This window comes from Alternaria metachromatica, assembly GCF_023757995.1.
Source record: "Alternaria metachromatica strain BMP 0045 chromosome Unknown scaffold_26, whole genome shotgun sequence".
Classification (NCBI taxonomy): domain Eukaryota; kingdom Fungi; phylum Ascomycota; class Dothideomycetes; order Pleosporales; family Pleosporaceae; genus Alternaria; species Alternaria metachromatica.
In genome coordinates this window covers 36,224-63,516 of record NW_026055517.1, presented here as the reverse complement: position 1 = coordinate 63,516, position 27,293 = coordinate 36,224, and the positions used below count along the sequence as shown (strand labels likewise).

The 27,293-nt window shown below is 53.5% G+C and overlaps 5 protein-coding genes across 5 annotated transcripts; 1 reads left to right on the top strand and 4 right to left on the bottom strand.

The window, feature by feature from the left end:
* Positions 1–2,877: 2,877 nt before the first annotated feature.
* On the top strand, positions 2,878–4,365 carry J4E83_008628 (uncharacterized protein; the record flags this gene model as incomplete). Its single annotated transcript, XM_049335524.1, has 3 exons — positions 2,878–3,465; positions 3,519–3,878; positions 3,928–4,365. The coding sequence occupies 3 exons, from the start codon at positions 2,878–2,880 to the stop codon at positions 4,363–4,365; spliced, it is 1,386 nt and encodes a 461-aa protein (XP_049185260.1).
* Positions 4,366–12,830: 8,465 nt separating this feature from the next.
* ERG3 (c-5 sterol desaturase) lies at positions 12,831–13,936 on the bottom strand (the record flags this gene model as incomplete). The annotated part of the gene is made up of 2 exons (XM_049335523.1): positions 12,831–13,617; positions 13,668–13,936. The coding sequence occupies 2 exons, from the start codon at positions 13,934–13,936 to the stop codon at positions 12,831–12,833; spliced, it is 1,056 nt and encodes a 351-aa protein (XP_049185259.1).
* A 712-nt stretch (positions 13,937–14,648) lies between these two features.
* Positions 14,649–16,027, bottom strand: RBG2 (Ribosome-interacting GTPase 2; the record flags this gene model as incomplete). Its single annotated transcript, XM_049335522.1, has 6 exons — positions 14,649–15,225; positions 15,276–15,707; positions 15,758–15,782; positions 15,854–15,868; positions 15,918–15,946; positions 15,999–16,027. The coding sequence occupies 6 exons, from the start codon at positions 16,025–16,027 to the stop codon at positions 14,649–14,651; spliced, it is 1,107 nt and encodes a 368-aa protein (XP_049185258.1).
* A 4,647-nt stretch (positions 16,028–20,674) lies between these two features.
* J4E83_008625 (uncharacterized protein) lies at positions 20,675–22,252 on the bottom strand (the record flags this gene model as incomplete). The annotated part of the gene is made up of 2 exons (XM_049335521.1): positions 20,675–21,917; positions 22,101–22,252. 2 exons carry the CDS (start codon positions 22,250–22,252, stop codon positions 20,675–20,677), a joined length of 1,395 nt encoding a protein of 464 aa, XP_049185257.1.
* Positions 22,253–23,670: 1,418 nt separating this feature from the next.
* Positions 23,671–26,875, bottom strand: J4E83_008624 (uncharacterized protein; the record flags this gene model as incomplete). The annotated part of the gene is made up of 4 exons (XM_049335520.1): positions 23,671–25,841; positions 25,887–26,323; positions 26,371–26,500; positions 26,551–26,875. The coding sequence occupies 4 exons, from the start codon at positions 26,873–26,875 to the stop codon at positions 23,671–23,673; spliced, it is 3,063 nt and encodes a 1,020-aa protein (XP_049185256.1).
* Between the last annotated feature and the right edge of the window lie 418 nt (positions 26,876–27,293).

Here is a 27,293-nt window from a genome sequence, read left to right as displayed (position 1 = left end):
TCCGTGCGCCGCCGCCGCTGCCGTCCGCATAGCCAACGTCTGTCATCAAAGTATCGACGAGCCGACCGCGGATGGGTAGCGCGACTGATAGGTTGCCTTGAGATATACATGGCCACAATTGAATAATAAGTGGTTCGGCTTGTTGCTCGTGGGCAAAAGATTGGGTTCTTTGCCGTACCTCGTATTCTTACAGAAGCCGCTCGAAGAAAGACAGAGATTGCAAGCTCCTTACACGTCTCGGTAAACGTATGCGTTCTTGCACTGGAGCACTCAATGGTGGTCCGTCATCGTTTGAAGATGAAAGAGCGAAATTTGCTGTCCCATGATGGTGTCCAGCACTTGTTTGAGGCTACTGCAGGTCCACGATTTCGGAAGAAGAACTTCTTAGTATTGCAACCCCTCCAGAGCTCACTGACCAGCACCAAGCGCTTTAACCCAAGTACGGTCAGTCACTCTCGAGCCACGCGGCTCAACGAAACCCTGGCCTTCGGATCTTTCTGTCCCAGTATGCGAGCTTGAAGCAATCGCGCTCTAGTCGAAATGCCGTAAGGGCCCGCGCGGGTGATCCGGTGAAGACTTGCAACGCGATTGCTACACCCATGCACAGACATATGCCACACAGATTGGTTGCATCTTAATGTCAACCTATCTGGGGTCGATCACCAAGTCCGAGGGATGGAAGATTAGTGCGCTTGTCTAAGAGAGGTACAGGCCGACCGCTGCCATCCAGCATTCAGCTCTGCTCGCACAGTAGGGATACCCTGAAAGGAATCAACTGACAGCTGGCCAGTGCTGTCAAGGAGGAGCGGAGGGACGGAAGGGCGGTCATGCCATCTCGGTATGTTGAAGTCCCGTAGTCGCCTACGCCGCTGCTTAGCATGTAGATCAAGAACACGATCTGATGCCCCTGCAGCTGTTTGATCTCGTATCAGCATTGGCTGGTGATTTCAAATACATCGAGAGAAAACGGTCGTCAATCGGGCTATCTCAGATCAGACATATTAGTCTGGTCGATACGGGAAACCTGACCCGCTTAAAGATCCGGGCGCGTCGTTTGAAGTTAAAATCCACAGATGGCGTTTTGGCTTGGGGTAGGAGAGATCGTAGTACTGAAAGCCGTTGGTGGCAGGTCTAATGGCGCAATAGAGACTGTGCATACATCGGGAAGCGCGTGCCGTACATTAGTAGTGCGTAGCGTCACTCTAGAGACGTCGGCGACCGGGACGCCACGAGAGTCCTGAACTCATTGTTGGGCCACAGGCTGTGGCGGGTAACAATAAATGTGATCGCCCGTAACGCAGGGGCGTCAATAGCAAATATACACCTGCCTAGGTAGGCGGGATTATGGGTACCTTTGGCAAGATTGAGGACGGAGCAATGTAGCTGAGAGGATACAAGATGAAGGGACCCAATAGTTTGGGAAGGTTCCAAGTAACCGGTCGAGTGGGATGAATGTCTTACTGCAAGATTGCCGTAATCGCGTGAGCAGTTATTTGGGGGCTAGTACCGAGTTTGGCTTAGCATGCGACACACGTGACCCTGAGCTCTCCGCTCCTTCGCCGGCGGAGACCCTGTGAGAACCGTGATGCTATTCCAGCGCGTCGATCATAAAAAACACCATCGAAGTCGACAACCACATCTGCATCGCAATTGCGACTGTTTTCAGCTCCGACCACCACCATGCTCGACCTCATAAGCCTTGAAACAAAGCCGAAGTGGGGCGGCATACCCGTCTGCTTCCCCGATGACAGGCTGGGTCTCCCATACAGACTAGGGCACGTCAAAATCTAACCAGTGCTGCGTCCGGGCGCCGCCATTTATTACCTAAGGCACTTCGGGTTTGAGACGTTCCATTCGTAGGTGGAGGTAATGAGAGTGTGTGGAAACACCGATGATTGGCGAGAGGGCTTCATCATGGCCCGTCAACGCCCCGGGAAGAAGCGTCGTCCGCCACGCCGCCGTCGATTATCGGACGCAATAGCGCGTATCTGCACCCACGTGTGTAGGTACGGAAGACAAGGAGTCGCGCTTCACACTACGCCGACGACCCAAGAAATTGCCAGCCACGATAAGCCCGCATGCGAGGATCCTCACTGGGATTCCGGCCTGGCCCAGACGAGAACTCGTACCTCGTCAAGCAATTGCGCAAAGGGCTATCCGCCTCATTTGGTCATTTTGAAGTCATGCATGTTGCATGATGAGTCCTGGATTCCGCGTCATCCACCACGGGCCGGCGAAGCAGAGGTTCACAATTGACCCTTCACGTTGACAGAGCCTCAACATTGACTTCTTGGGTGGCCCGCACGGTTGACTGTCGGTGGTCATCAATGTATCGCCCGATGGGGTGTGGCTTGAGTGTCCTGTCCTATGGAACCCCCACACTGCACATGAGACGGCGAAGCCATGCGTCCGTTCACACCTGGGGCCCATACCCCGGTTCCGCCTTGAGACTGCATCCTGGTCGGCTGCTGTGCCCCGTACATCCATCATTCTCTGCTGGCTAGCCTTCCACTAAACCACCACCCCAGTAATTCTTGGCTGCATGCGAGAGCGATATTCCTTGTCCTTCTTGCAACCATGCTCGCTCCTAACCCTAGTCCCTTCGGCTTGATCCACAACAAACGCCATCCTTGCTTCGCGGGATGCTCAGAGTCGTAGTATATCGAGTTGGCCCATTCATATGTAAAGCCCCAAACGCTCCCCCATACCACAGTCAGATCGATCGAGCAAGTCCACAACACTCCCACGTCATCTGATCCTCTATCTCCACCACTTTGTCTTCTTCTACACTTGATAGACCTATTCCCGACAACTCTCGGCCCAGCCCGCACTTGCATCCCATCTGCCCATCCCGTGGCATCAGCCTTCTTATCTACAATGGCTACTGTCGTTGCATCTCATAACATTGGAATCTGGCAAGATCGACGGGAGCAATCTATGCATATCCCCAACATGCATCTGACCAACATCATGCCTCCCTACGACCAGTCCAGGAATGTCACCAACGCCCCCGTCTCTCGCGACTACCAACCCACATCAAACCACATGGACATCAGCATGCCCATCTACCAAAGCAACGCCCTCCCTACCTCGGTCCCATACCAAGCAGGAGCATTCGCATACGACCCCAGTTCGGTAAACGCATACAACATGCAGCAGCCTTCATACTACCCGCCCGCGATGCCCCATCCCGTTTCATACGCTTCCTCCCATGACGTCCAGCCGCTTCCCACCCTGCCAGATGTCCGACATGTTTTCAACCACAACGTCAAGTCTGAGGGTACATCGCCAGCGCATTCAGGCCATAGCCACATGTACGCCGATCAGTCATTCACATCCGACTGCAAGCGATCAAACTCAGAGCCTACTGAAGGCAGTGGCGTGAACTTCGCCACGGATGTGGACACCCTCATGAGGGCTATCCAGGCGAAACAGACAAACCCACCCCAAGAACCGGAGCAGAAGGTATGTGGACTTTCTTTGAGACACCCAAGCCGACCTCGCTAACCATGAAACAGGACGACGTAGTGAAGACTGCTCAGAAGCCAAGGAAGCGTTACCAGTGCACCGTCCCCAACTGCAACAAGAGCTTTTACCAAAAGACACATCTTGAGATCCACATCCGCGCCCACACTGGCGACAAGCCATTCCCTTGCAAAGCACCTGGCTGTGGTCAATCTTTCTCGCAACTAGGTAACCTCAAGACACACGAGAGGCGACACACTGGAGAGCGACCGTACAGCTGCGACATCTGTGGCAAGACATTTGCTCAACGAGGAAATGTGCGCGCGCACAAGATCGTCCACCAACAGATCAAGCCTTTCAGCTGCAAACTCGACGACTGCGGCAAGCAGTTCACCCAACTAGGCAACCTCAAGGTTAGTTCAACGCATCATGTGCCTCTACAACATCACTGACCGACTCTAGTCGCATCAAAACAAGTTCCACGCCGCCACTCTTAGATATCTCACCACCAAGTTTGCGACCATCAACCCAGGAGATTACGTCTCTCAGGAGGACAAGGAGCTTTGGGAGTACTTTGCGTCGCTATACAAGAACTCCAACAAGGGCATCAAAGGTCGTGGCAAGGACAGGCGCATCTCCGCCATGTCAGCATCTGCCTCCTCATACCCTTCCTCCTACGCCTCCATGCCAATGGCTTCCATGTCTCGAGGCTACGCCAGCTCTTTCCATCAACACAGCAGCGATCGCAGCAGCCGCTGCTCTTCGATGTCGTCTGACACTATTCCAATCCAGAGGGCAGACAGCGCATACGACTTCAGTGCACCGATGCACAACGGCTACCATCAGCCCCAGGGCAATGGCTACGACGACAAGGTCTTCCCAGAGCGGATGATGTACTGAGCACGCTTGAACACTTCAGAAAACTTCGGTCGAATTAGTGGGAGTTCTTGGATATCGGCGCTGAAACCTTGCGGGCATTGGGGTCACGGGTGATAGGTACCCAAGCTAGCGCAGCGAAGGGTACATTCGCATCTTCTCTTTCATCTCCTTCGTTTACACAGGCGTCACGGTATAGTCACGCTGCATCAGTAATGTCTGTTATGCATTTTCATGTATGCCCATCATGTTTGGCGTTCAGCACCTCATGTATCCTCATTCCATGTACGCTTGTTTGGCAGTCGGTCGCAAAAGGTTTTCATTGTCGTTGCCATACCCCGGCGCGCATTATTGTACGAATAGAATAGCATTATGACACAAAGAACAATCATCTACCCAGTCACCATTATCTTTCTCGGTCTCCCACAAACATGAACAGAATGCAGCGTGGTGCAACATAACTCACCGCTCAACCGCTGTTGAACGGCTGGATGGTGTGCGACTGGCTCGCTGGTCATGCAACATGCAAGGCGACTGCCCAACCCATTCACCGCAGTTCTGCTTGCAACAACCTTCGCTTAGATTCGCGCCTGAAAGCTCAGTAGCTTGACATGCGGGTGGTGTAATTGCATTAGCTACACGCCCAAACGCACCTTAAATTTTAGCTGGGCTGTCCATGCCTGTAGAGTTCAAGATAGGAACTGACGTTTCTGAGCTACGGCTCACTGCCGCCGATTGCCGACAAACTACGCACTGGCGCGAGTAAGTGGGTTGCAAGCTGCCTAAGGTAATGCGCCGCGCAGCGTCTGCAAGCTTGCACAAGGCCAGAAGCCCTATAGTGGACCGCAGTGATACACTTAAGATTCATGAACAGTTTTTCTGGCCCAATTTTCCAGTCAGTCTCCTCGTCGCAAACCCGACCACCTCTCCATGTCCTCAGCGAGGCTGATAGCAACCCTACCGACCAATCGCATCTTGCGCAGAGCTTCTCCGCGGCTCAACAGTGGGAGGATAAAGCGCAATTGGGCAGGTCAAGAGATGTACATCCCGCGCTTCCGCCGCCCCCAGATCGCAGACCAGGTTTCCAAAGCCAGATGTATGCAGGCGTTCTGAAGAGGATGTAGGACGGATCGCTAACCGACCAATAGCACCATCTTTGGGCTGCTATGCGCCGGATTCCAAGGCGCCCTCAAACTCTTTCACGAAGGCAAATGATATTGGCCATTGTCTGGAACGATCAGGGTACGTAACTTCGCCGTCTTGATGAGTCGCAAATGACGTTAAATACGGTGCGACTAGGCTTGAAATGCCCGAAGCCTCACTTATACGCGCTGCCTGGCTACGGATACTTGACACCTGAATCCGAGTGTGGGGTTATATCCGCAAATCGGGTACGATCTTCACTCTCCTAATTGTCGATCCGTGTGTCTACGCAGGTCCAGAATTCAAGATGCCATGACGTAGGCCCGCCAACACTGCGCGAAAATTGGGCTTGCCTTGGTGAGGCCTCATGATAGGAAAGTTCGTCGCATTGGGCGAGCACATGGATAGGGGCGCGATGCTGATGTGGATTGGAGTGGGAGTTGGAACCGGCCGTGGGGTGGGATGCCTATCACCTCAAGAGACCGAGGCATCGATTCTCGATGGACGGAACATGGCGTGATGGAACTGATTGGGCTCAAGGATGCGTTTCAAATCAATGCGGCTGCTTGCAAGGTCAGAAACTTGAGGGTACGTCTACGAAGCGTGGGGAGGGCAAACTGTTGGTCGACGTCTCGACAGCAGCAAGGTCGTGCTTGCCAGCGGCTATGTCACTGCTAGCGCACAACTCGCTGCCTCGCGCCCAACCTCCAACTTGACCCTCTCGCCTCCACTCTCTCAACGTCCTCATCTCGACACGTGGTACAACGTGTGCAATTCGCACGGTCTCGGTTCTCTACCTATGTCACTGTGGTTGTTTTTTGACGTTGGCCCGCGTTCGCAGATGACCGCAAAGGCCGCTTCCAGCGCGCATTGCTGTCTGGACCAGGACCGCGGAAGCCCCTGCGAGGGCCGAGGGGCACTCCCGCTGCTCTCGTCAAGATGCCGGTCCTCAGCTCGCACCCCCTGCCTCGCTCGGTTGAAATCTTCCGGAAGCAGCTTACCGTCTCACCGGGACCCTCTTTTGTTACCCATGGAGTACCTGAACATGGTAATTCGAGTCAGTCGATGTAGCTCTCGCCGACTTTGGCAAACTCTATGTCTTGTTGATGAGCTGGCCTGTCTCAGTGGCCAGGCATCTGAGTCGTGCGTACTACGGTTAAATCTATGCGAAAGAGAGGTCTTGAGAACACGAACGCGAATTCAAGCGGGTCAGGCAGCTTCCAAAATTGACGCGGCTTTGCAAAACTCGTCGGTGGGCCTGACGGAAACTCAAACATACGTCGCATTCCCGGCCAGAACGCTGCACATTGGTCGCCACGGCGAGACGAATGGCTAATGAGAGGCCATGATGCATGCTCCGTACAGCAAGCACACAAAATGCCTTGGACGACAGGAAAACACCATTACAGGTCCGCTCCATCATGACGGCATCCGCGGAGCCGACCACTTTCATCATCATACATCCCGATCCTAGCACTGCAAGATCTGATCCACACATTCTACCCTGAGATCTTTCTTGGGACATTGCATGTGCAATGTGTGTACCCGTCCCCAGACACATGACTGTGTATCCCCACTCACGCGCTGCGAACGTGTGGTCTGAAACATACGCAAAGTTACACGGCATAAACCAGCTCGCTAAATTGGGCAGCCTTTCATCCTGCATCGAATCGCAAGTGCCGCCTGCAATATCGTTCTGCGGTGCTCTTCGGAGAATTCTCAGAGCAGATGCAGGGCTTGTATGGTGGCGGAAGACTTTGTCTGCATACTCGTCACAGCACTTGAACCTTAAACGCGGAGCCATCGAAGAAAATGGGAAAGCCGGGCGGCGGATGTGGTACTCGCCGTGAGTACGCGACACACGTCCCATGGCGCATCAACCTCAGATACCACGCCTTCATCTCTGTTGGTACGTAACTGCTCGTATTGTCTTGATGCATGTCTCACTTTGACAGGTAAGTAACCTCCACCTGTATCCTGTCAGATTGCTGGTGCTTAGGCGAAATGAAGACTTGACAGGCGGATAGAGTGGAACACGTCCTCTTCGAGACCGCCATACATACGAACACCTGCTCTACCATTGGTCGGGTCCTTGTACCTAGCTCACAAACCTGCGGCATCTCAGTCACAATACGAGGATAGCTCGACCATGGGTTCCAATGCATCCTGCAACCACATCCATTTTTCTAGGTTACACAGTGTCATGGGCGCTTCACCCCCGGCCCTCGGCTCTCCATACTTTCACAGAGAAAGTGTGGTCTCGGACATGTCCGTCTGTATGCATCTTCCCCTGCATTGTAGATGGCCATTTGTCCACCTCATGCTCGGTGGACTATCCCGACTGTTCGGCATGCCGGTGCCGTTCTCGTACGTCTTGTATTTTCGTCTATGGCTATTGCCACTCCCGAGCCGATTTGTCTTCAATACTGCCACATAGGGAACGCCTCCCGCAAACCCGGATCAACCTCCCTGCAATTCCGACTCCATGTAGCAAAAACAAGCGCAGTCGTACAGCGCTTGCTATTGTGCTCTAATGGACCGTTCGGGTGCGAGTAAAAGATGAGAATCTCGGGAGCCAGGGCGCCCTGTCTGCATATGAAAACGTGTGCATATGCTCACAGCAGCTTTCCGGAAGAGCATGCGCATGCAGACAACGGACTTCTGGGAATAATGGGAGCCAGGGTGTCGTGTTCCTTCTGGGTAGACCTGCATTCGATGCAGGAGGCCGGTCGGAACGGGCCTTGGACGGGCTGGATGTAGAGTTGTATTACTTCAGCCGAGGAACAATGAGAGGCGACGTCGGACTTGGCGAGAACGTAGGTATCATAAGCGTGGGGTTTGAGTGGCTGTGAGACCAATATGGAGGACGAAGATCAGCTGACCAGTGCAGCGCGCGTGACAATATGATGCTCAACGTCTCGTACCAAATTGAGAGAAACTTGCAGAACAGGAGATGTCAGTCGCCTAAGGCGTAGCCGTCAAACCTGTCAGTGAGCACCCACCACGCCTAAGTGTCAACCTTCAGAACTGTCAAGTCAATGACTTCATCTACTATCATAGCGAATTTCTCGGAACTTTCATCGAATTACACCGTCTGTTCACAACATATCGTGTGTCCAGTAAGATTACCGCACTCTCAAATAAAAGATGTGCTCTACGAGGCAATCCCACGCCATCTCGTTTATGACTGCGCCCAGACAATACCATCGATTTCAAGGAACATGCCTGGAAGATTATTGGGGTGCATCTGGGAGAAATCAATATTCGTCTCCTCGGTGGCTGATATCGTTTGTGCAGCTTCATTTCCAGGTTTCAGAGCGGGTGACCAACTTCCGTCGATCAATGCTTCCGCGACACTTCCACAGCAGGCTTTAGAAGCACTCTACGTTACGTCTTTAACGTTGGGGGGATATGGTTGCACATATTGGCTGTCGTATTGCAGCGCTCAGGTCGAATAGTAAACATCGAGTATGTGGCTAGCTAACAACCTCAGAGAGCCGCTCTATAGCACTACGCCCCCGAATCTAACCAATGTGCCAATGATCAAGGCTCGCTTTAGTGGCATATATGCACTACCATCCGTATCTCAGTATACGAAAAGTACAGCAGCATGGTTAGCACTGCAATAATGCTCTGATGGCGGTGGTAGAAATGGCACTGCATCACGTACAGCACGACATGAACATCCGTCACGAGAAACAGTAGTTTCACAGCAATACGGTCGTCGCAAAGCAGCATAGCGTACAGCTAAGCATACGAAGACTCGCTGCAGCCCGGGCTCACCATAGGCCGACCCGCAACCGGGATATCTCCTAGCTTTCCGTCAATCAGAATGACACGACTATTGAGGCAAGAAGCCAGCAGATCCATTTAATGCCATACCAGCCGTAGTGTACATGATGATGATGACACCGCGCATGTATCTGTACATGCATGCAACAGGGCGAGCATTCTCTTGCGAGGATACCTTACAATATACATGTATCAAGGTATGCGATGCATCAGCCGCTCCATACCATATGCTAAGCCCAATCCGACAAGCTACAGCGGGTGCACCGTTTACCATCATGTACGTCCAAGGCGAGACCGTGCGCCACACGATTCCGTTCCTCAAGCATATCGTTAAAGTTTAACTAATGCGAGTAAACTTCAACCCTGAACCAAGATACGTGAAGCAGAGTAAACCAACAAGAGACACGTATCTCATCGGTAACACCGATGCACAACGAAGGACTTCATGATGATCTCGCCATGTACCGCCATGGTACTGGGGTCTTTCTGCGCGCTCCAATCAACTCACAGGACACGTACTATGTGATCATTCGATGAGAAGAACTGTCAACGCTACTACCTTTAATCTTCCCCTCTCAATGACAGTCCCGCGGCATTGGTAGCTGTCATAAGACGCGCATTCCCATGGTACCCGTACCTGCTAGCGAGAAACCGGCGGCGCGTTCTCAGCTATCTAGGTAGGTACACTTCGCCACAGCAATTCACCCCGCAAAACGTATATCCCAATCAAACCCCCCCAGCCTACCAAAACCAGCCCTTGGCTCAGCTCGACTACCACCCATGTAAACTGCACATCCGGTAACCTAAACTCTAGCCTCGCAGTACCATCGATCCACGCAGCGGTGAGAAAGGCAAGTGTGTGGTGTGGCGGGGGTGTCCCCAGTCCGAATCAGGAAGTTGGTGTGTGGAGTGTGTGGGTGGGAATTGCTTTTTCGCATCCTCTCGCCTCGGTCCCGTTTCTCAACGTTGGTACATGTTAGCGAGGGCATCCTGGGAAAATGGCTGGGCACGGGAATTGCGAGGCACATGAAGAAGTGTTGGTTCTTTCTCACCGCTGGTTTTGCGTGCGCGAGGCTTGGGACGCTGATGCAGCTTTCGTTGAGGGGGTGGGTGGGCGTGGGAGAGAAGAGGATGCCCCGCGATTTTTGGGAGATGGGCGGTTACTGCTGCTGCTTCTCGTGTCTTCAGAATCCGCGGAGGACTTCAAGATGGCCCGGAGATCCGAAGTGTACCTAGATATGTTAGCGCTTGACGAACGTGCCTGTTACGGAACGGGGCTGGGGGTCGGCTTCCCCGGGCGCATGATCATGACAGAATTGGGTGAGGAGCACATTCGGTTTCTTGAGATGTAGGCGGGAAAGGGTTTCCTTTTACTGAGGCGCATATGCTTGGATGCAGTCTGTTCGCAATAGGAGATATCGCTAGATGCTCTACAACGACATGTAGTCTAAGAGTTACTGTACAAAGTTTGTTAGCATCTGACGTGTGAAGGCTCCAACCATCTTTTTCTTCATCCGCAAATATTAAGCTTAAATCTAGACGACTACGTGTTACTCTCTGGTACTGTCGCCACCTCACGGAGAGAGAAACACTGTGGGTGCATCCGTTGCTTCCCATCCTCCAATCCCAACAGGTATTGAACCACAGTACTCACATCTAATACCATCAATTTTCAAGACTCCAGCTGTTGATACTCTCACCAATATCTTTGCATCAATCTTCCAATTCACTCATCATCTCCTCACACTCCATCTCCCCATCCACATCTCACTCCTCCATCCCCCAAACATCCCCAACCCTAAACCCCACTGGAAAAGGATCCCCATTATCCACCAAAACCTGCCTGTACCCCGTAATCCACGCCCTCCCCTTGACCCTCGGTAGAATCGCCTCGTGGTCCCCAACTTTTGTCGTACCCAAAATACTACACTGAAACTGCGTCCCCACAATACTCTTATGGGTAAACCTCTGCCCAACCCCCAACAACCCCTTCGCATGCAACACGGCCATCCTCGCCGAAGTCCCCGTCCCACACGGACTCCTATCGAACCTACCCGGGCTCACCACCACGGTATTAACACTTGCCAACCCCCCATCTTGCTCCTCCAACACCGGCCCCGTAAATTGAATCGCACTAACCCCCCTGATCTGCGCATTCACCGGATGAACAGGTTCATAAACACTCTTCACCCTTTTGAAAATCCTCTGCCCCAATTCCACAAGCCGCCTCCCATGTCTATTCTCCACCTTCAGTCCCAAACCCAGCTTTTCAACATCCACAAGCACAAAAAACATGCCACCCCACGCAACATCCACCTCCACCTCACCCAAACCCTCTACATCAACCTTAAGCCCCAACTCCTGAACAAAAGCAGGAACATTATCAAACTCCACACTCCTCACCTTCCCCGCCTCACACTCCGCCCTGACCCTCACAACCCCCGCCGCCGTATCCAACACCACCCTACTAACCGGTTCCTTCATCTCCAGCATCCCGCTCTCCAACAACACAGTCGTAACACATATCGTATTGCTCCCACTCATAGGCGCATACTCGTCGCTCTCCAGAATAAGGAAACCGGCATGAGCGGAGGGGTCGCAGGGGGATAAGAGCAGGTTCATACATTGTGAGACGCGGCCGAGTGGCTCTTGCATGAGGCGTTGCCGGTAGTGGTCGGCGTTGTGGAGGAAGTATTGCAGTTTGGCGTACATGGTTGGGAGGTGGATTGGGTCGGGGATGCCGGAGGTTATTACGTCGCCGATTTCGCCTTCGGCGTGGACGGTTGTTATGTGGATTATTGGGGAGGGGGGGTTGGGTGGTGGGGTGGACATTTTGGTGGTGGTGAGGGTGGAGGGTGAGGGATGTGGTGATGCTGGGGCTGGAGGGGGTGTTAGTATGTGTAGGTATGTTGGATAGGGATGATATGTATTCGTACCGACAGTTCAGTGATTTGATATCGTTTCCTGTGTCTCTTCCTTGCATTCGATAAATTGATGATGCTGTGTATCCAAACTCCACAAAATCGACGCCTGGAAGATGTCCTTCAACAAGTTAATATTTCGAGAAACTATATCTATCACTCCTAATATAAACAGAGTCAGCGTACTATCAGATCCTATACACAACCCCTACAAATGTACTCGTAGGGCGTGCAGAACACAGCCAAGTGCTCAGATGCATACCCCGCTTCCTACAACGAGGGGTCAAGCTTACCAACATGTCAAAGACGAACTGTGTTTTTAAGCACACTACCACCAGTGACTCAGATCAGTGGGCCTGAATGCTAAATCTCGACCCAATTACTATTAATCTTCCAAGAGGCGACTCTTTCTCCCTAAGTTCTATGATAATACAAACAAGGACTTTGCTCTGCAAAGCGAGACTGCGATACTCAAACTTTTGACGCAAAGAATGGTATGTACACGCAGAAAGAGGTAGCCGATAACGATCGGCCTGCAATCGCACAAGCATATATACACCTTAACCCCACCCACATCGTAACGGCATCTCAAAGTCTACTCCACCTGCAACATGATGCAGTCGGTAGGATCTTCTATCGCAGCTTCTTCGTCTCAGAAGCATATGTGCGATCGTTCTCGTCACCCTCCACTTCCTCAACCATCTTATCGACGGCCTCAGCTTGCTTCTTCCACTCGCTTTGGCACATCTTAAGTTCCTTCTGGAAGAGCTCGTCGTTGGGCTTCCTGTAGCTTCCACCAAGACGGTCCCAGAGCGTCGTGTATTGACCGTAGTTGTAGTTGAAGTATAGATGGTGCATGGTATGGCAAGCAGCACCATTGATGATAGGCGAGTTGTGCGCGTATTCGCCGTCGTGGATCAGGACGGTCCAGATGTTGACGAAGACGAAGAGGAAGACGTATGCGAATTTGGAGAGCGGGAATATGAAGGGGAAGATGTGGTAGGGAAGGCCCTGGGCGTAGCCGTCGGCGGGGTGGAACGCGTGCGAGGCGAAGGGCGTGGGCATGATCCACTTGTGGTGCGGCTTGTGGACGTGCTTGTAGACGCGGGGGTGGTGGAGGCCGCGGTGGATCCAGTAGATGGCCGAGTCGGTGAAGAGGAAGAAGAGCGGGAACTGCAGGTAGTTGTACCAGAGTCCTGGGCCTTGGTCTACCGTGTCGTATAGCTTGGAGTAGCCGCGCACTTCGAGCAGGAACCAGGGCACGGTGAAGATGGCCATGATGGGGAAGGCGATGTTGGCTTGCTTCATCTCTTGCTTGATCTGGTTCTTGAGGTAGCGCGGGTGGTTGAAGGTGGACTTGTCGAAGACGAGGAAGTACGAGGCGCCGGCGAAGACATAGTATACTAGGACACCAAAGAGCCTGGGGGGTTGTTAGAGGAGAAGTACGTAAAAGGCTGGGGCAGCGCATACCATGTGATGAGGTACAAGGACACCGCCTGTCGCCGCCAGTCGTCGCGTGTCCATTGGCTCATGTAGGCATACTTGGAGGGCTCGACGGAGAAGAATTGCGTCGAAGGCTCGTACTGCCAGGTCGCGTGCGGAAGAGCAAAGCCCGTGGGCTCCTCTCTAATGCTTGAAATCGTTGCATTGCCGACGAAAGAGGGTGTGGAGGCGGGAAGGAGGGTTGCGTAGAGAGGGTCGAAGAGAAAGGTGTCTGCTAGTTCGAGGACGACGTCCATGGCTGTTCAGGCTGGGGCGAGGGACGCCTCGGCGATCGGCGGATTCAGGTACGGAAGGCCTGCGATTCGTGATGTTTGAGGACCAACGGGCGCACACAATGCAGGTACACGTCACAACAAGAGACGGGCAAAATAAGAGCAATGCAAAGAGAGCAGAGTATCTAGGATAGAGTATAAACGAATGTGGGGAGGCGAATGCTCTCGTTCAAGTAGGTAGTAACAACGGCAACGCTTCCATTTATCGGCGATAAGTTTTCGGCGCCCCGAGTACAAGCGTCCCTGAGGGAAATGTCGCCAGGGTCCATGTTAACTGCTTTGGTTCCTCAACCGTCGACGTTGTGCCAATCAAGCGTCAAGACGGCCGACTAGAGACGCTCACGTGACTACGCATCACAATCTCGCGCGCCGGAATCGACGCATCCGCTGGTTCCGAAAGTGGACTGACAGCCCTACGGACGCTGCCCCTTATCAGATCTTCTCATCCGATCCTCGGAACATGCTCGGACGGTGACAGCACGGTTGACACGCCACTCTTGCGCTTACAAACCGTGATTGCGCGTTTTGTGGCGTGCATTGTCTTGACTGGTAGTGAGAATCATTTATTGGTGGCATGGAAGGTTTGGATTCTAGACGGTCTCGGCAGACCCTCTTGGGAGCCGTATACAGCTGATGCTCATTCGTCTCTAAGTCATACCAGGCCTCGACAACACAATTACTTTGCCACAATGCTGACAACATCCTCATCGGCCACTACATGCCCTAAGCCCACCTTCTGCGGCACGTGCCTGGCACTCGCGCCCCAAACCAGCGCATGCTTGAACGTCTCCTTCAGCGTCCGATGAACTTGGTCGCAGACGTCTTCGATCGTGCTTCCGTGCCGTACAATGAGCGCCTCTGAAAAATCTGGGTCGTTGCCCTTCCTCTTTGTGTACACCCTGATCAACCTCAATTCTTCCCAACACCTGTCCACGACGTCTTGAATACCGAGATCGAGCTCACAGCTCATGACGACGGTGTGTGGCTCCCGCGCCAGCTCGTCCAAGTGTGGTAGACCGATGCTATCGATCTTGTTGTACACGTAGAGACACTTGATGTATTTCCTGTGGTCCTTCATGATGACGTCGATGAAGTCGTCGACTGTTGCGTTTTCGTCTCGGACGAGGACTTCGCAGTTGAGCATCTTGTAGTCTTTGAGAATGTTGTAGACCATCTTCTCGTCGAGATGCTTGGGCGGGACCTGGAAGTTGATCTTCATACCACCGGCCTTCTTGGGCTTGAGATAGATGTTCCTATTGTCGATGAGATTCTGACGTAAGGGGAAGTATTGAGGTGAACTTACGGTGGCTCGCGGTTCAATCTGATACCCACAGCTTCCAATTCAGCTTCCAACAATCGCCTCTGTTCCGCCTTCTTCGTAGCATCAAGAATCATGCAGACAAGATCACTCGTCTTCGCAGCACTAATGACCTGTCTTCCTCGTCCCTTACCCTCCGCAGCACCCTCAATAATACCCGGCAAATCCAAGACCTGAATCTCAGCACCACCATACTCAAGCACACCAGGAATCGCCGTAAGCGTGGTGAAGGCATAGGATGCGGCTTCTGATTTTGTCTTTGTGACTCTGGAGAGGAAGGTCGACTTTCCTACCGAGGGGAAGCCAACGAGTGCAATACGCGCATCTCCGGATTTCGATACATCGAATCCTTGTCCTCCACCAGAACCTGCACCTGCAGCGGGTTCGAGGAGTTGTGCGCGGAGACGGGCAAGTTTTCTGTATCGTTGTTATCAGACGGACTATGTAAAGGTGTATGGATAGTGTACCCTTTCAGTAGACCAAGATGATATTCTGTACTTGAATGTCAGCACGTGATACACAGTGCATCCAGTATCGATGCAATCAAATCCGCATGTACATACCCGTAGCCTTATTCTCTGCATCTCGTTAGCGCAAATACCATCAAAAAAGCACTGTACCACTCACTCTGCGTCCTCCTCATCTCATCCTCAATCCTGGCGGGGCGTTAGCGCAAGGCCACATCAAAACTTCGGCGCTATATCCCACTCTTTGATCTTCTCCGTAATATTCACCATCTTGACGGTTTACTTCGCACTCTTCGCACACTCGGATAGAGAGGGACTGGGGTGAGGATAAGCGGTAATCGCACTTTGTGGCGGCTGCAGTCCGGCAATATCACGATGGTAAAGGTTTGGTGTTGCAGCGCCCGCGGCCCAGCGCCATTGCTCTTCGGGTCTAGCGCGTGAGCTAGCGAAGGCAAGATGCAGTGCGTCATCTGAAAGGCCATGAGCTTTTGCGCCACGCTGGTTTGTTTTGTGTTTCCTAGTGCTTAGTCTTGTTGCCTTTCTTTCCTATGTTGTGAGTTTCTTACTTCTGTATTGCTTCTCGTGCCGTCTTGGAAGCATGTTGTTTAAATCCGAGGATCCTTGGCCGCGCTCGCATCACGACTTATTAGATCACTACCACGCTCAATACGATAAAGCTATCGCATCTGGGGAGTACCAACCATTCTTGTATCCATGGGGGACGCTTGGTGCACTTTTTGTCATCATATATCTTCTCATCCCGCATCAGCATCGGCCGTGGCTTGAGAAAGGACGATACTTGGCATTTGCTTGGATTGCCGGATTTGCAACTTACAGCAACTTATATACAAAGGCGAGGGCTGTAGCACCAGCATTGGGTATCGGTCTGGTCAACGCATGGAGCATAGCATGGGTTGGCGCGATCATAGTGTGCAACGATGCACAGACAGATTTCATGAGGATTGAAAGGACCGGAGGCGTCTTTGGTTCGGATCCAGACCAGCGGAAAGAGAAGACACAACACGATGGAGGTGCAGAATCCAAAGAGAAAATCAAGGATCAGATCTTAAAAGCCGATCTCGTCAACAGCACCTCCGGGCCACGAGACCGCCACGGCCAATACGCATGGCAACCCTACCCCATCCGCCCCTTCATCGAGCGCCTAGACTGGGTACTGGACATATTCTGCAACTTCCGAGGCATGGGCTGGAGCTGGCGTACGACCGCCCTGCCCCCACCCCCCAAACCCATCCAGATCCAACTCGACAACAACTCCAAATCCACCGTCCCAAAGCACACCTACAAAACCCACGCGGGCCAAGTAGCACAATTCACCTCCCGGCGCTCCCTCCTCCAGCAAAACACCTGGCGCCTACTCAAAGGCTACCTAGTCCTCGATCTCCTAAAAACAACAATGATGTGGGATCCCTATTTCTGGGGCTTGACAAACAGAGCAGCACCACCACCGCACCTCCCCTCGTGGCTCACAAACAGCCCTGCACTAACACACACATACCACCTCCTCCTCAGCATGCTCGCCGTCAAATACGCCCTCCAAACCATCTTCGCCCTCGGCCCCCTCTTCTTCAGCGGCCTCCTCTCCCCCTCTCTCCTCGGCGCCCGCGCGGAACCCTGGATGTATCCTGAGACGTGGGCGCCGTACAGCGTGGTCTTGGATAAAGGGCTTGCGGGCTGGTGGGGCAGTTGGTGGCATCAGACTTTTCGGTTTGCGTTCCAGGAACCTAGTCGGAAGGTTATTGAGGGGTTGGGGTGGGATAAGAGGGGTGTGGCAGCGAAGGCGTTGCAGCTTTTTGTCGCGTTCTTTCTGAGTGGCGTTGTGCATGGCAGTGGGAGTTATACTGCGACTGGGGAGACGAGGCCGGTGAGGGGGCCCATGGCGTTTTTCTTGCTGCAGGCTGTGGGGATTTTTGTTGAAGCTTGTTTGACGCAGGCTGCGAACGGAGCTGGACTAGGGAGGAATCTGCCCAGCTGGCTGAAGCGAGGATGGACGTTTTTATACGTTCATGTCTGGTTTTATTATACGGCCCATCTTCTTTGCGACGACTTTGCTCAAGCGGGCGTTTGGCTCTTCGAACCGATTCCTGTCTCTCTGTTCCGCGGACTGGGATTCGGACCTGATGCAAGAGATGGGTGGTGGTGCTGGGGCGGACAGCTCGTACGATGGCATCGTGGCGATACGTGGTGGACGACTGGTATTGCGTTTTAGAAGCTTCTACTGCCTCCTGCGTGTAAGTCGATTGTCACATAGCGCCTAGTAGATTCCCTATATACAGCACTGTAAACTGATCGATAGACCCAGAAGGTATATTCCAAAACGTTCAGACCCATGGGTCGTATCTTCCATCAAGGAGAAAGTTCCTCCGTTTTCACTTCCTCAGTCACTGCAAAAACCCGGTTGCCTTGCCTTGCGTTACGTGTCCATCCAACACCCGTTTTCACTATTTCACAGGTAGGCCACATCCACCTGTCAGCACAGTATACGTACCCTTTTGCTCTACCCTCACACTTTGATATACACTCAATTCTCTCCGTATGCCCTGGCGCCGTCCAACACAACAGCCCACGTCTTTTTAAGGAAACCTAAACCACTCTTCGTTCTCTACGGTCTACCTCAGAACATAGTCGTAATGAATCCAGAATTCCCACCAATAGCAACAGAAACAATATTCAACCTAACATGGCGCTACCTCTCCCACGCCGCCGTCCCCGCCATGCTCCCCTCCAGCGCTCTCGACGCCAACGGATCTATCCCACGGTCGTTTTGTCCAGATGTTTATGATGGGGTGAGGAAGACGGTGGGGGAGATGAGGGAGGAGGGGCAGTGGGCGGTTTGGTATTGGGTTGTTGGGCCTGGGGATGGGGAAGATGGAGGGAGGGATGGAGATGAGAAGAGGGAGAGGGATGGTGGTGATGGGAGGGAGAGAGTGGGATGGCATCCGTGTTTTAGGCTGCCTGCGAATCGGTGAGTTTGTGGTTTTTAATGTTTCCAAGGGTTGGATATTTTGACGGGGTGTTGTAGGGTCGAGGTTGAGTGGTTTGGGTGTTGTGTGTGATTTTTGTTTGACCTGGTCGATTGGGAACTGACAACTGATATTGAATAGGCGCGTCGTCACACGTAACGTCCTCACCTCACCTCCCTCTCTCCCTCATACCACCCCTTCCACCGATACCAACACCATCCCATCACCCCCCGCTCCTCCTCCACCGCGCCGACGTTCAATATCCTCTTCTTCCTACTTATCCACGAACCCGGACCATCACGTTTCGAGCATCCTCTCTAACCCCATCGCCAATCCACGCAGCACCCACAGTCGCCGATCAAGTGCCGACACAACGCGTCGAATGAGTTCCGTTCGTGAGGAAAGCAAAAGTGAGGAGGGTAGTCTCACTGGCGTGGAAGCGGCGAGCGAGAGTGTGAGTGAGAGGATAAGGAAGAGTACGAGTTTACATGTTAGGCCGGGGATGGTTAGGAAATGAATGCATCCCCAGTCTAAGGAAGAGAGTTGTATTTAGTAATTAGTTAGGATGTAATGGGCAGATACCAGAGCAGTAATAACGAAGCCAACTTGCGTGAGCATATTCAGTCCGCTCGACTTCGCCCTTGCTGTCGTGACCCAGACAAGCCCGTTGTAAACATGTAAATCACCAGTCTCCCTTCAGACCATCCTGTTCCTTTCGCTCATCCGCATAGTTTCCCCCATCCTTCTCTTCTTCCATAACCCATGTTTGATACAGCACAGATAACACAGCTCTTTCCTCCGTGTAGGAAAAACATCGGCTTACACCTCCAGTCAACCCTGTCAGGGCCTGGTCGCAAGGCTGCAAGGCTGCATGACAGCACCCCAGTAATCCATACGTTTCAGTTCATATGACGCGTTTCCCTCCCGAGCTTTGGGTTTGTCACGACTCTCATAAAATTTCCACATGTCCATATTGAGACCATGACGGCATTACCGAGATGAAGGGTTTTCATGCAGGACTATGTCGGTTGCAAGGCTGAAGCGAAGCGTCGAGTCAGTTGGGGCTGGCTTGCAACACCACCAACACCAAGACGGAAAAACTGTCTAGGCTTAGACATTTGTAATACCACCGAATGGATCTCAACAGAGAAATAGTGTGACGTGAATAGATGGAATGGCAATAATAAATATAGTACATACATGCGCCACACTCTATAGCACATCGCCCAGCCCGGTCTGTCTAGCCACACGCAGGACCAAACAAACAAAGCACGCACGCACTTCAACGCGCTCCAACAGCCATCTCGCAGCAGGGTATCGGAAAGAAACTCGGAAGAAAACGATCGCGCAAAAAACAAACAAACCACGATCTCAACGACCATGAACAAAAAAGACCCGAGATGCGATGCGATGCAGTATGGAAAAAAAGAAACATTATGACTTTGTATAGTGTGGGTTGTGCGTCGCCGCAGATATTGTGTAGTAGGTCGTGACAGCTCTTACAACAAGAAAAGTAGAAAAAAGAAAGGGCACCGGAATGCCCAGCCCACCCAATCAAGCAGACCCAAGAATCAAGACTGACTGACACCATCAAACTCCTCAAACGACCAATGCAAATGATGTCGATATGCCGCTAAACCGCGTGAATCGTTCCTTTTTTGGCTTTTGAACTGTGTTCTCTCCTCGTATGTCTTTGTGTTGTGTTGTACGTATGGTATGGTGTGGTATTATGACTGCGCTTCGATGATGGTGGGTTGGGAATTAACCTGGAGGGTAGGTGTAATGGGGTATGGTAGGTATTGATCGTGCTGCTGCTGGTGTGAAGCTTCGGTGGGGTGATTATCTTCTTGCGTGTGCGGCCGTGTGCCTGTGTCGGGGCCGAGATGGGGATCTGGTATTTGGACGTCGAGCTATGGAAAGTTAGTTGAACGTGGTTTTACTCAGTGTGTTTTTGTATACGCACTGTCAGGTATCCAGTCCGCCGCAGTGGGATTATGCGGACTGCTTCTTTGGACCCGATGTCGCGGTTCCAGTCTTCGATCCAGCGCTCGAGGTCGGCGAGTTGCTTTTTTACGCCGGTGAAGCCCGCGTCTTCCCAGAGCCAGAAGGTCGCGATGCCGAGGACGGTGTCGAGGCAGGCGCGGAAGGTGAATGGGTCAAAGGCGTCGACGAGGGTGTCATTAATCTTCTTGATGAGTATCCGGAAGTCGTCTTCGGTGACGAGGGGGTCTAGGATCTCGGGGTAGAGATTGGCAAACGTCGGCGCCAGGTCGCCCTTCATCATCCAGTCGCGCTTTATGCGGATAATGCGCGTCGTGTTGTACAGCTCGGAGTCGAGTGGCACATGCGGGTTGGGATGGGGAAAGCAGGGATGCGAAGGGCCCCAGGGGAACTCGGACACGGCGTCGGCGTCGTCGTCAGCTGCAGACCCTGATCGTCTCGAGTGCAGCGAGGTGCGTCCGGAGCCGGGCAGGGACACGCGCGACAGGCCGGCGGGCTGGTGGTTGCGGCCGGCTTCGATGTCTTTGTCGGCATGGGGCGCGGGCGAGACACTGTCCCTGGGGTTGGCGGCAGAGGCCATGACGAGGCCTGGCGTGGGCGGCTGGGTGGGCGGCTGGCTCCTGCGATCACGCGGAAGGGCGATGCTGGTGCGACCGCTGATGCTGTCCTCGCCCGTGGAACGTTGGACGGCGAGGGAGCTCGGCGCAGGGCTCTGGCGACTCAGGCGGCGCTCGGGAAGCGAGAGCAGCGGGTACTCGTCGCGGCCGTCCTCCCTGGCTTGCGTCTCGAAGTCGCGCTCAATGGGGAGATTGGGGTAGTGGTCGTCGCGGCGCGGGGGCAGGGCCTGGGGCGCAGGCGCAGGCGGCGGGTTCTGGATCTGGAGGGTGCGCGGCGACGAGTTGACGGGGTTCCAGAGACGCGAGGCGGGCTGGCGCGGCGGGCCCTGGTACAGCGCGCGCAGGTTGAGGTTGAAGATGCGGTTGGTCAGCGACCAGCGGGCAGGCACTGGCGACGCAGCAGGCGGCGGGTAAGCAGCGGAGGGCGGGCGTGGAGTCGTCGTCGTGCCGGTGGTGAACGGGCGGTGCTGGGTGGTGGTGAATTCCTTAGGGGTCCCAAGGGCAAGTGGTCCATGCTCACTGCAGCATTGCCTGCCGACAAGACCAAGTTTGCCGTGGGTGCTGTACTGTCAAGGAAGAAGGAGCAGCCAGCGGGGAATCAGGTGTGGTGGATGAGTGCGCTGTACTGTTATGGCAGGACGTCGTCGTGTCGTGGTCGCCGTGGTCAGTGTCGCAGTGTTGGTGTCAACGTCTCACACGGCGGGTTTGGCAATAGCAGAGACAGAAACGGGCCATGGAATTAACTTTGTCGCATGCAGCAGCAGGAGAGGCGTCACCACGAAAGGAAAGAGCGAGGGTGCTTCCTTCTTCTTGTACACGACACGACACGTCCGCCTCGTCCGGCGCAACTTGGGCACCTCCCAGCCCAGGCTCATGAAAAAGCGCCTGCCTGCCATGGCTTGTGCAGGCTGATGACTGCCTGCCGCATCACGCTGACCCCTGCCCCTTCACCCATCCCTCACCTATCCCACGCACTGTGCCTGCATTAGCCCGGACAATCCTAACCATCCCTAACATTCCCATCCGACTGATGTCAATCTTAAGCATACTCGACATGCATTCCCTCTCATACGGTAATACGTTGGCGGGCACACCCACGCCTGCCGTCACCGTTGACATCCGCCGTCCGCCTCCGCTGTCGCTCACATGACCCTGACCCTGACCAGACCATGACGTTGGCGCACGCCTCGAGTACCCCAGCCCTGTTTCACAACACAAATCAATGTCCACACGATCCTCCTAACACACTCTGTTGCTCGACGAACCCGCTCAATCGCCATCGTCATCGACATCGTTTTTGCCCCCATTACTGACAATTGCATCAATTGCATGACTGTTTGCCCATCCCCATCTCCATCACCCTCACACCCCCGTCGCCCCTCTCAATGCTAACCAACTAACCCTCCATCCATCTCACACGGCCACACCCATGAGTAGCATCGTAGCATCTCCCTTCCACCAATTACCCACACATCAGCCACATCCCCGGCAAGCCCTGTCAGCTCTTTACCCAGAACCGCGTCGTCGGGATTCCGCGCACTTGCTCTCCTCTGAACAGCGTCAAGTCCGTGTGTTCGACTTGACCCCTTTTCTGGCGTTTACTTCCGATGACTAGTCTGTATATGATGTCAGCCGGCAATGTCTGTGCTGGTGGCGATGCGGTACGAGGCTGGCTGTTTGCAGCTTTGCCGGGTGGGTGGAGGGAAGTGCCATATGTAGCATCGTGGGTCGTGTGGCTGCGTGCGGCGTAGTGTCGTGATAGTTAATCTTGTCTCTAGCCTCACTTTTCCCCGATATCCAGGATCGTCGCTCATGTATGAGTGTAGACGGCGACTACGCTTCTCATATCCTGGGTATAAAACTCTTATAATAATAACTGCACATCCTATTACTGTCGATCTATAAAGCACACTCACTGATCATTTCACATTTCAAGAATAGAGTCGAGATGCCAGTTCATATGCTCTCGTATTGCTACTAGCTGCAAGATTGTTGTGTACCGCAGGATCGTATATATGTAAATAAAAGCACACAAAGTCCCGCCCTCGTGTAATGGTATATCCTTCGCGTTGCTCGTCGATATGCCAGTCCGTATCCAACCCTTATCGTGACCTGACCTGACCCGAACCGAACTAACCTTCCCAAACCCGCTCGCAGAGCTCAAAAGGCCCTCGTGTACAACAACTACAACAACTACCTACAAACAGAAAGAAAAAGAGAAAAACGTCTTTTGTACGGGCCTGCCGGCTCGTAACTTCATCTCGAAACTCAAGTACCTATCCAAGGAAATATAGGTATCCACAAGCTAAGTGTGTCATTTAGCATTCGCCTGCATCTTCCTCATCGCCTCACGGTGCGCATCCATCATCTGCCCACTCCGCATCATACTATCCATCTGACTCGCGCGCTGCTGCTGCATAACCTCGCGCTGCTGCCTCTCCATCTCCTTCTGCCTTCTCTCCATCAACAGCGCCGCGCGCTGCTGTTCCGCAACGTGCGCAGCGGTCTGCGCCGGCGGCGCAATGTCGCGCATGGTGTCGCGCCACCCAGCGTAGAGTTGTTCGCGCTTCTGCTCCGACTGCGCGCTCGAGGAGCGCTTGGGTTGGTGGCTGTCGAAGCCGGCGGGTGCGCCTTTGGTGGTGGCCCAGGCTTTGTTTTGCCATTTTTGCGAGGACGAGGGGGGTGTGCGGCCCGGGGAGCGGAGTGAGGGTTGGTGCGAGAGGGAGGGGGAGAGTTGTTGGGCTTGGAGGAGGGCGCGGCGTTGGGATAGCGTCATGTCTTCGTCGGAGTCGCCGCGTTGGGAGAGATTGGGTGACGACATTTGGGGGGTGAGGGTTAGGGCTGAGGCGCGGTTTTTGATCAGGGACTCGCGCTTGCTGAGGAGGGTGTTGCTGGGGAGGGGCGAGAGGGTGTCGAGTCTGATGGCGGAGTTGGAGCGGGAGAGGACCTGGGGAGAGGCGATGGAAGGGGAGTGGGTTAGGGATCGCTGGTTGATGAGTGATTCCTGAGAGAAGGTCGAGGTGTTGCGTCGGAGTCCTTGGCTGCTGTTCCTTTGAGTTCGGCTGCCAGTCGACATCCTTCTTGATTCGCGCTTGCTCTCGTAGAGGAGCTCGTCACTGACTGGTGTGGGCTTCTCTTCTGATCCGTCGGCGAGCATGATACCGGGTGATGATGGCAGGAACATGTCTTCGTAGTCTGGCTTTTCGGCAGCCTCGAGATGCTTCGCCCATTCGTTCGTGCGGTAAGATAGGGCGATCTTCGACAGTTTCTCTGGCATCACATTCTCAGTCAGACTGCCAACCTGTGATCCGCCTTGCTCCATCTGTGAGCCTTGAGAGATTTCATCAGACTTGGTAGACTTGGAGTATTTCTCGCTGCTGGCCTTGGAGCTAGACATGACCGTGTCAGCCCTGTGCTTGAATGTCTGTTCCTTGGGCGAGTCTGCTGTCTTTGGGTCGGTACTAGTCGTGAGAGATTCCACTACGTCAGCGGTGTTGACTACGCTCTTACGGTTAGGAACAGTGTCAGAGTCCTGTCTTTTGAGTCCAGGCTTTTCAAATGGGTTGTCGTGCTCGGTTCCGATTGGTGATTCGACTGGGGACAGGTTACGGACCGACAGCACATCGAGGTCGTCGTCCAGAGTGGCGGCAACAGAGGAAGCGCGGTCGTCTTCGTCAGCTCGCATTCCGATCAAAGCTTCTTGCGATGCTACCATATCCCTCGAGATACGTTGCCTCATTGCGGAAACATCAGAAACGCGCTTCGAGACGCGCCTGGGCACCTCGGCATCGTGATCAGTCTCAGGAACAGCAGAGACGGAGGTATTGTCGTCGTCAGTGTGCGCCTCATCTTCGGTAGGGACTTTGAACGGAAGTGGAATGACTGCTGGTGGTGGGGGTGGAGCTGTAGGGCGTAGGCTGTTGCTTTTCACAAGAGTAGGCCTCGAGTCATCCTTGGGAGCCTCTGGAAGAGCCTTCTCGTTCTCAGCGGTATGGGCCTCGGGTTCGATTTGTTGAATAGCATCATCATCGAGAACAGCGACAGTGACGGTGGCGTCGGGCTTGGCGGTACTGCTGGCAGATCGCATCATTCCAGTTGACATGTTGACTGTTACCGCGCTGTCGTTGGGAGAGACCTCCTTCTCATGGACATGAGTCAAGTCTTTGGGATCTGAAGTGGAAGATCGGACACTGTCCTCGGGTACGTTCTGTCCGTTGCCATATGCAGCTTCCCATTGAGCACGTTCTTTCTGGAAGACCTCCTCAACCTTGCGACCTTGTTCCTCCTCCTCACGGTCTTGATCCGCTTGTCTTTCGAGTTGTTGAGCGGCAGTCTTTGCGCGGTGCTCTTTGACTAGCTTCCAAACGCGCAGCTGGGAGACGATACTGACTACTGTAATAATTACAACACCAGCCAGCTCGGCTTTGATGTTCTTGGTAACCGGGTAAGTATTGGTGTTAAGAGGGAAGATGTCATCGTTGAGGTCTGCAGAGGTTAGCAATAGTCTGCAAATGGTGCGCGGCAACTTACTCCAGAGGTAAAGCCAGAACTCCTTCCAGCCGGAACCAGCCAGGCAGTCAATACCGAGGATGGCAGCGGTGGCTCCGGAGAAGGCGATTGATGCGATGAGACCGTAGTTACGTGTGTAGTGACTGAACGCAAGCGAGTAGCCTCCAGCTGACATGCAACCAATAAAGATGGCACGACCAGTTCCTGAGGTGATCAGGCCACCGTCCTTGACGCTGAGGAACCACATGCTTAAGCAGAAGCCACCAAGTAGGCAGCCAAAACCTTCGGCAATGTCTGCAAAGACCAACGACAGGACTCCGAAGATCACTCCAGTGAAGAAGGCCGCCACGAAGAAGGCTCCCTGGATGGCATCCGAGACGGGAGGGTTCATCAAGTATACTATCAATACAGTGACGGCGAGAGCGGTCAGGTAGGCAGCAGACCCGAACACGTATACCCTTCTCTTTGTCAGTACAGATTGGTAGATGGGTGTCGATGTACATACCATTTGTTCTTGATACCAATAATGGCATATCCTAATCCACTGAGTAGCAATAGCACTCCAGTGACGCCCATAGCGGGGGTCAACTTGGGGTGAATGGGCAGTGGGTTTTTGGGGTCCGCGGAGGCACTCTCTACATTACATTATTAGCTATCTCATAATACTTCTCACCACATAACTTACCAGAAGACTCTGCTGGAGTAGCATCATCAGATGGAGTCGTAGTAGGGACATCATTGATGGAGCTCGGTGCCGGTGTCTCTGATGGCTTGACCGAGGAAGCTTCAGTCGATGAAGGACGTTCAGACTCAATGCTCGAAGAGATTATTCCCGATGGGGTGGGTGTGGCAGAAGGCTCTCGAGACGCACTGTCCTGAGCCTCACGCGTCGACTCCGCGGAAGGAGTGTCATCCTGTCTACGGACAGCAGCATGAGGAGCCGCCACCGCAAACTGTAGGCATAGAACAAGCGCAAGACAGAGAACCAAGTAGTGACCAGAAAAGCGCATGGCGATTATGCGGTGTAGACGTGTCTACAAAGAGCCAAATGCCATGGAGAAATTACGATTAGGATTGGAATTCGCGTCTGAACGGTCCTCCGAGGATACTCGAAGAGGAAAGCGCGACTCCTGATATGCAGCGAGGTGGTGTCTGCAACAATGACGCACGAGCAAAGATGTCGAAAGAGCAAAAATCGACGTGGTAAAGACTGTTTCAAGGAGCGAGATCGGATTACTAGTAGTAAAAAGAGCGAATGAAGAAGGAGTGTGGTAGGCACAAACGGCCAATACGCGAATGCAGGATATGCAAGTGGTGCAGACGAGATGCAGAAAGCAGGTAAACGGAAGGTGGAGGCGCACCTGGGCATATATCAGACGAGAGAAGCCACATGGGTGAGCGCCAGCATAGCCTAGACAGGAGATCGAC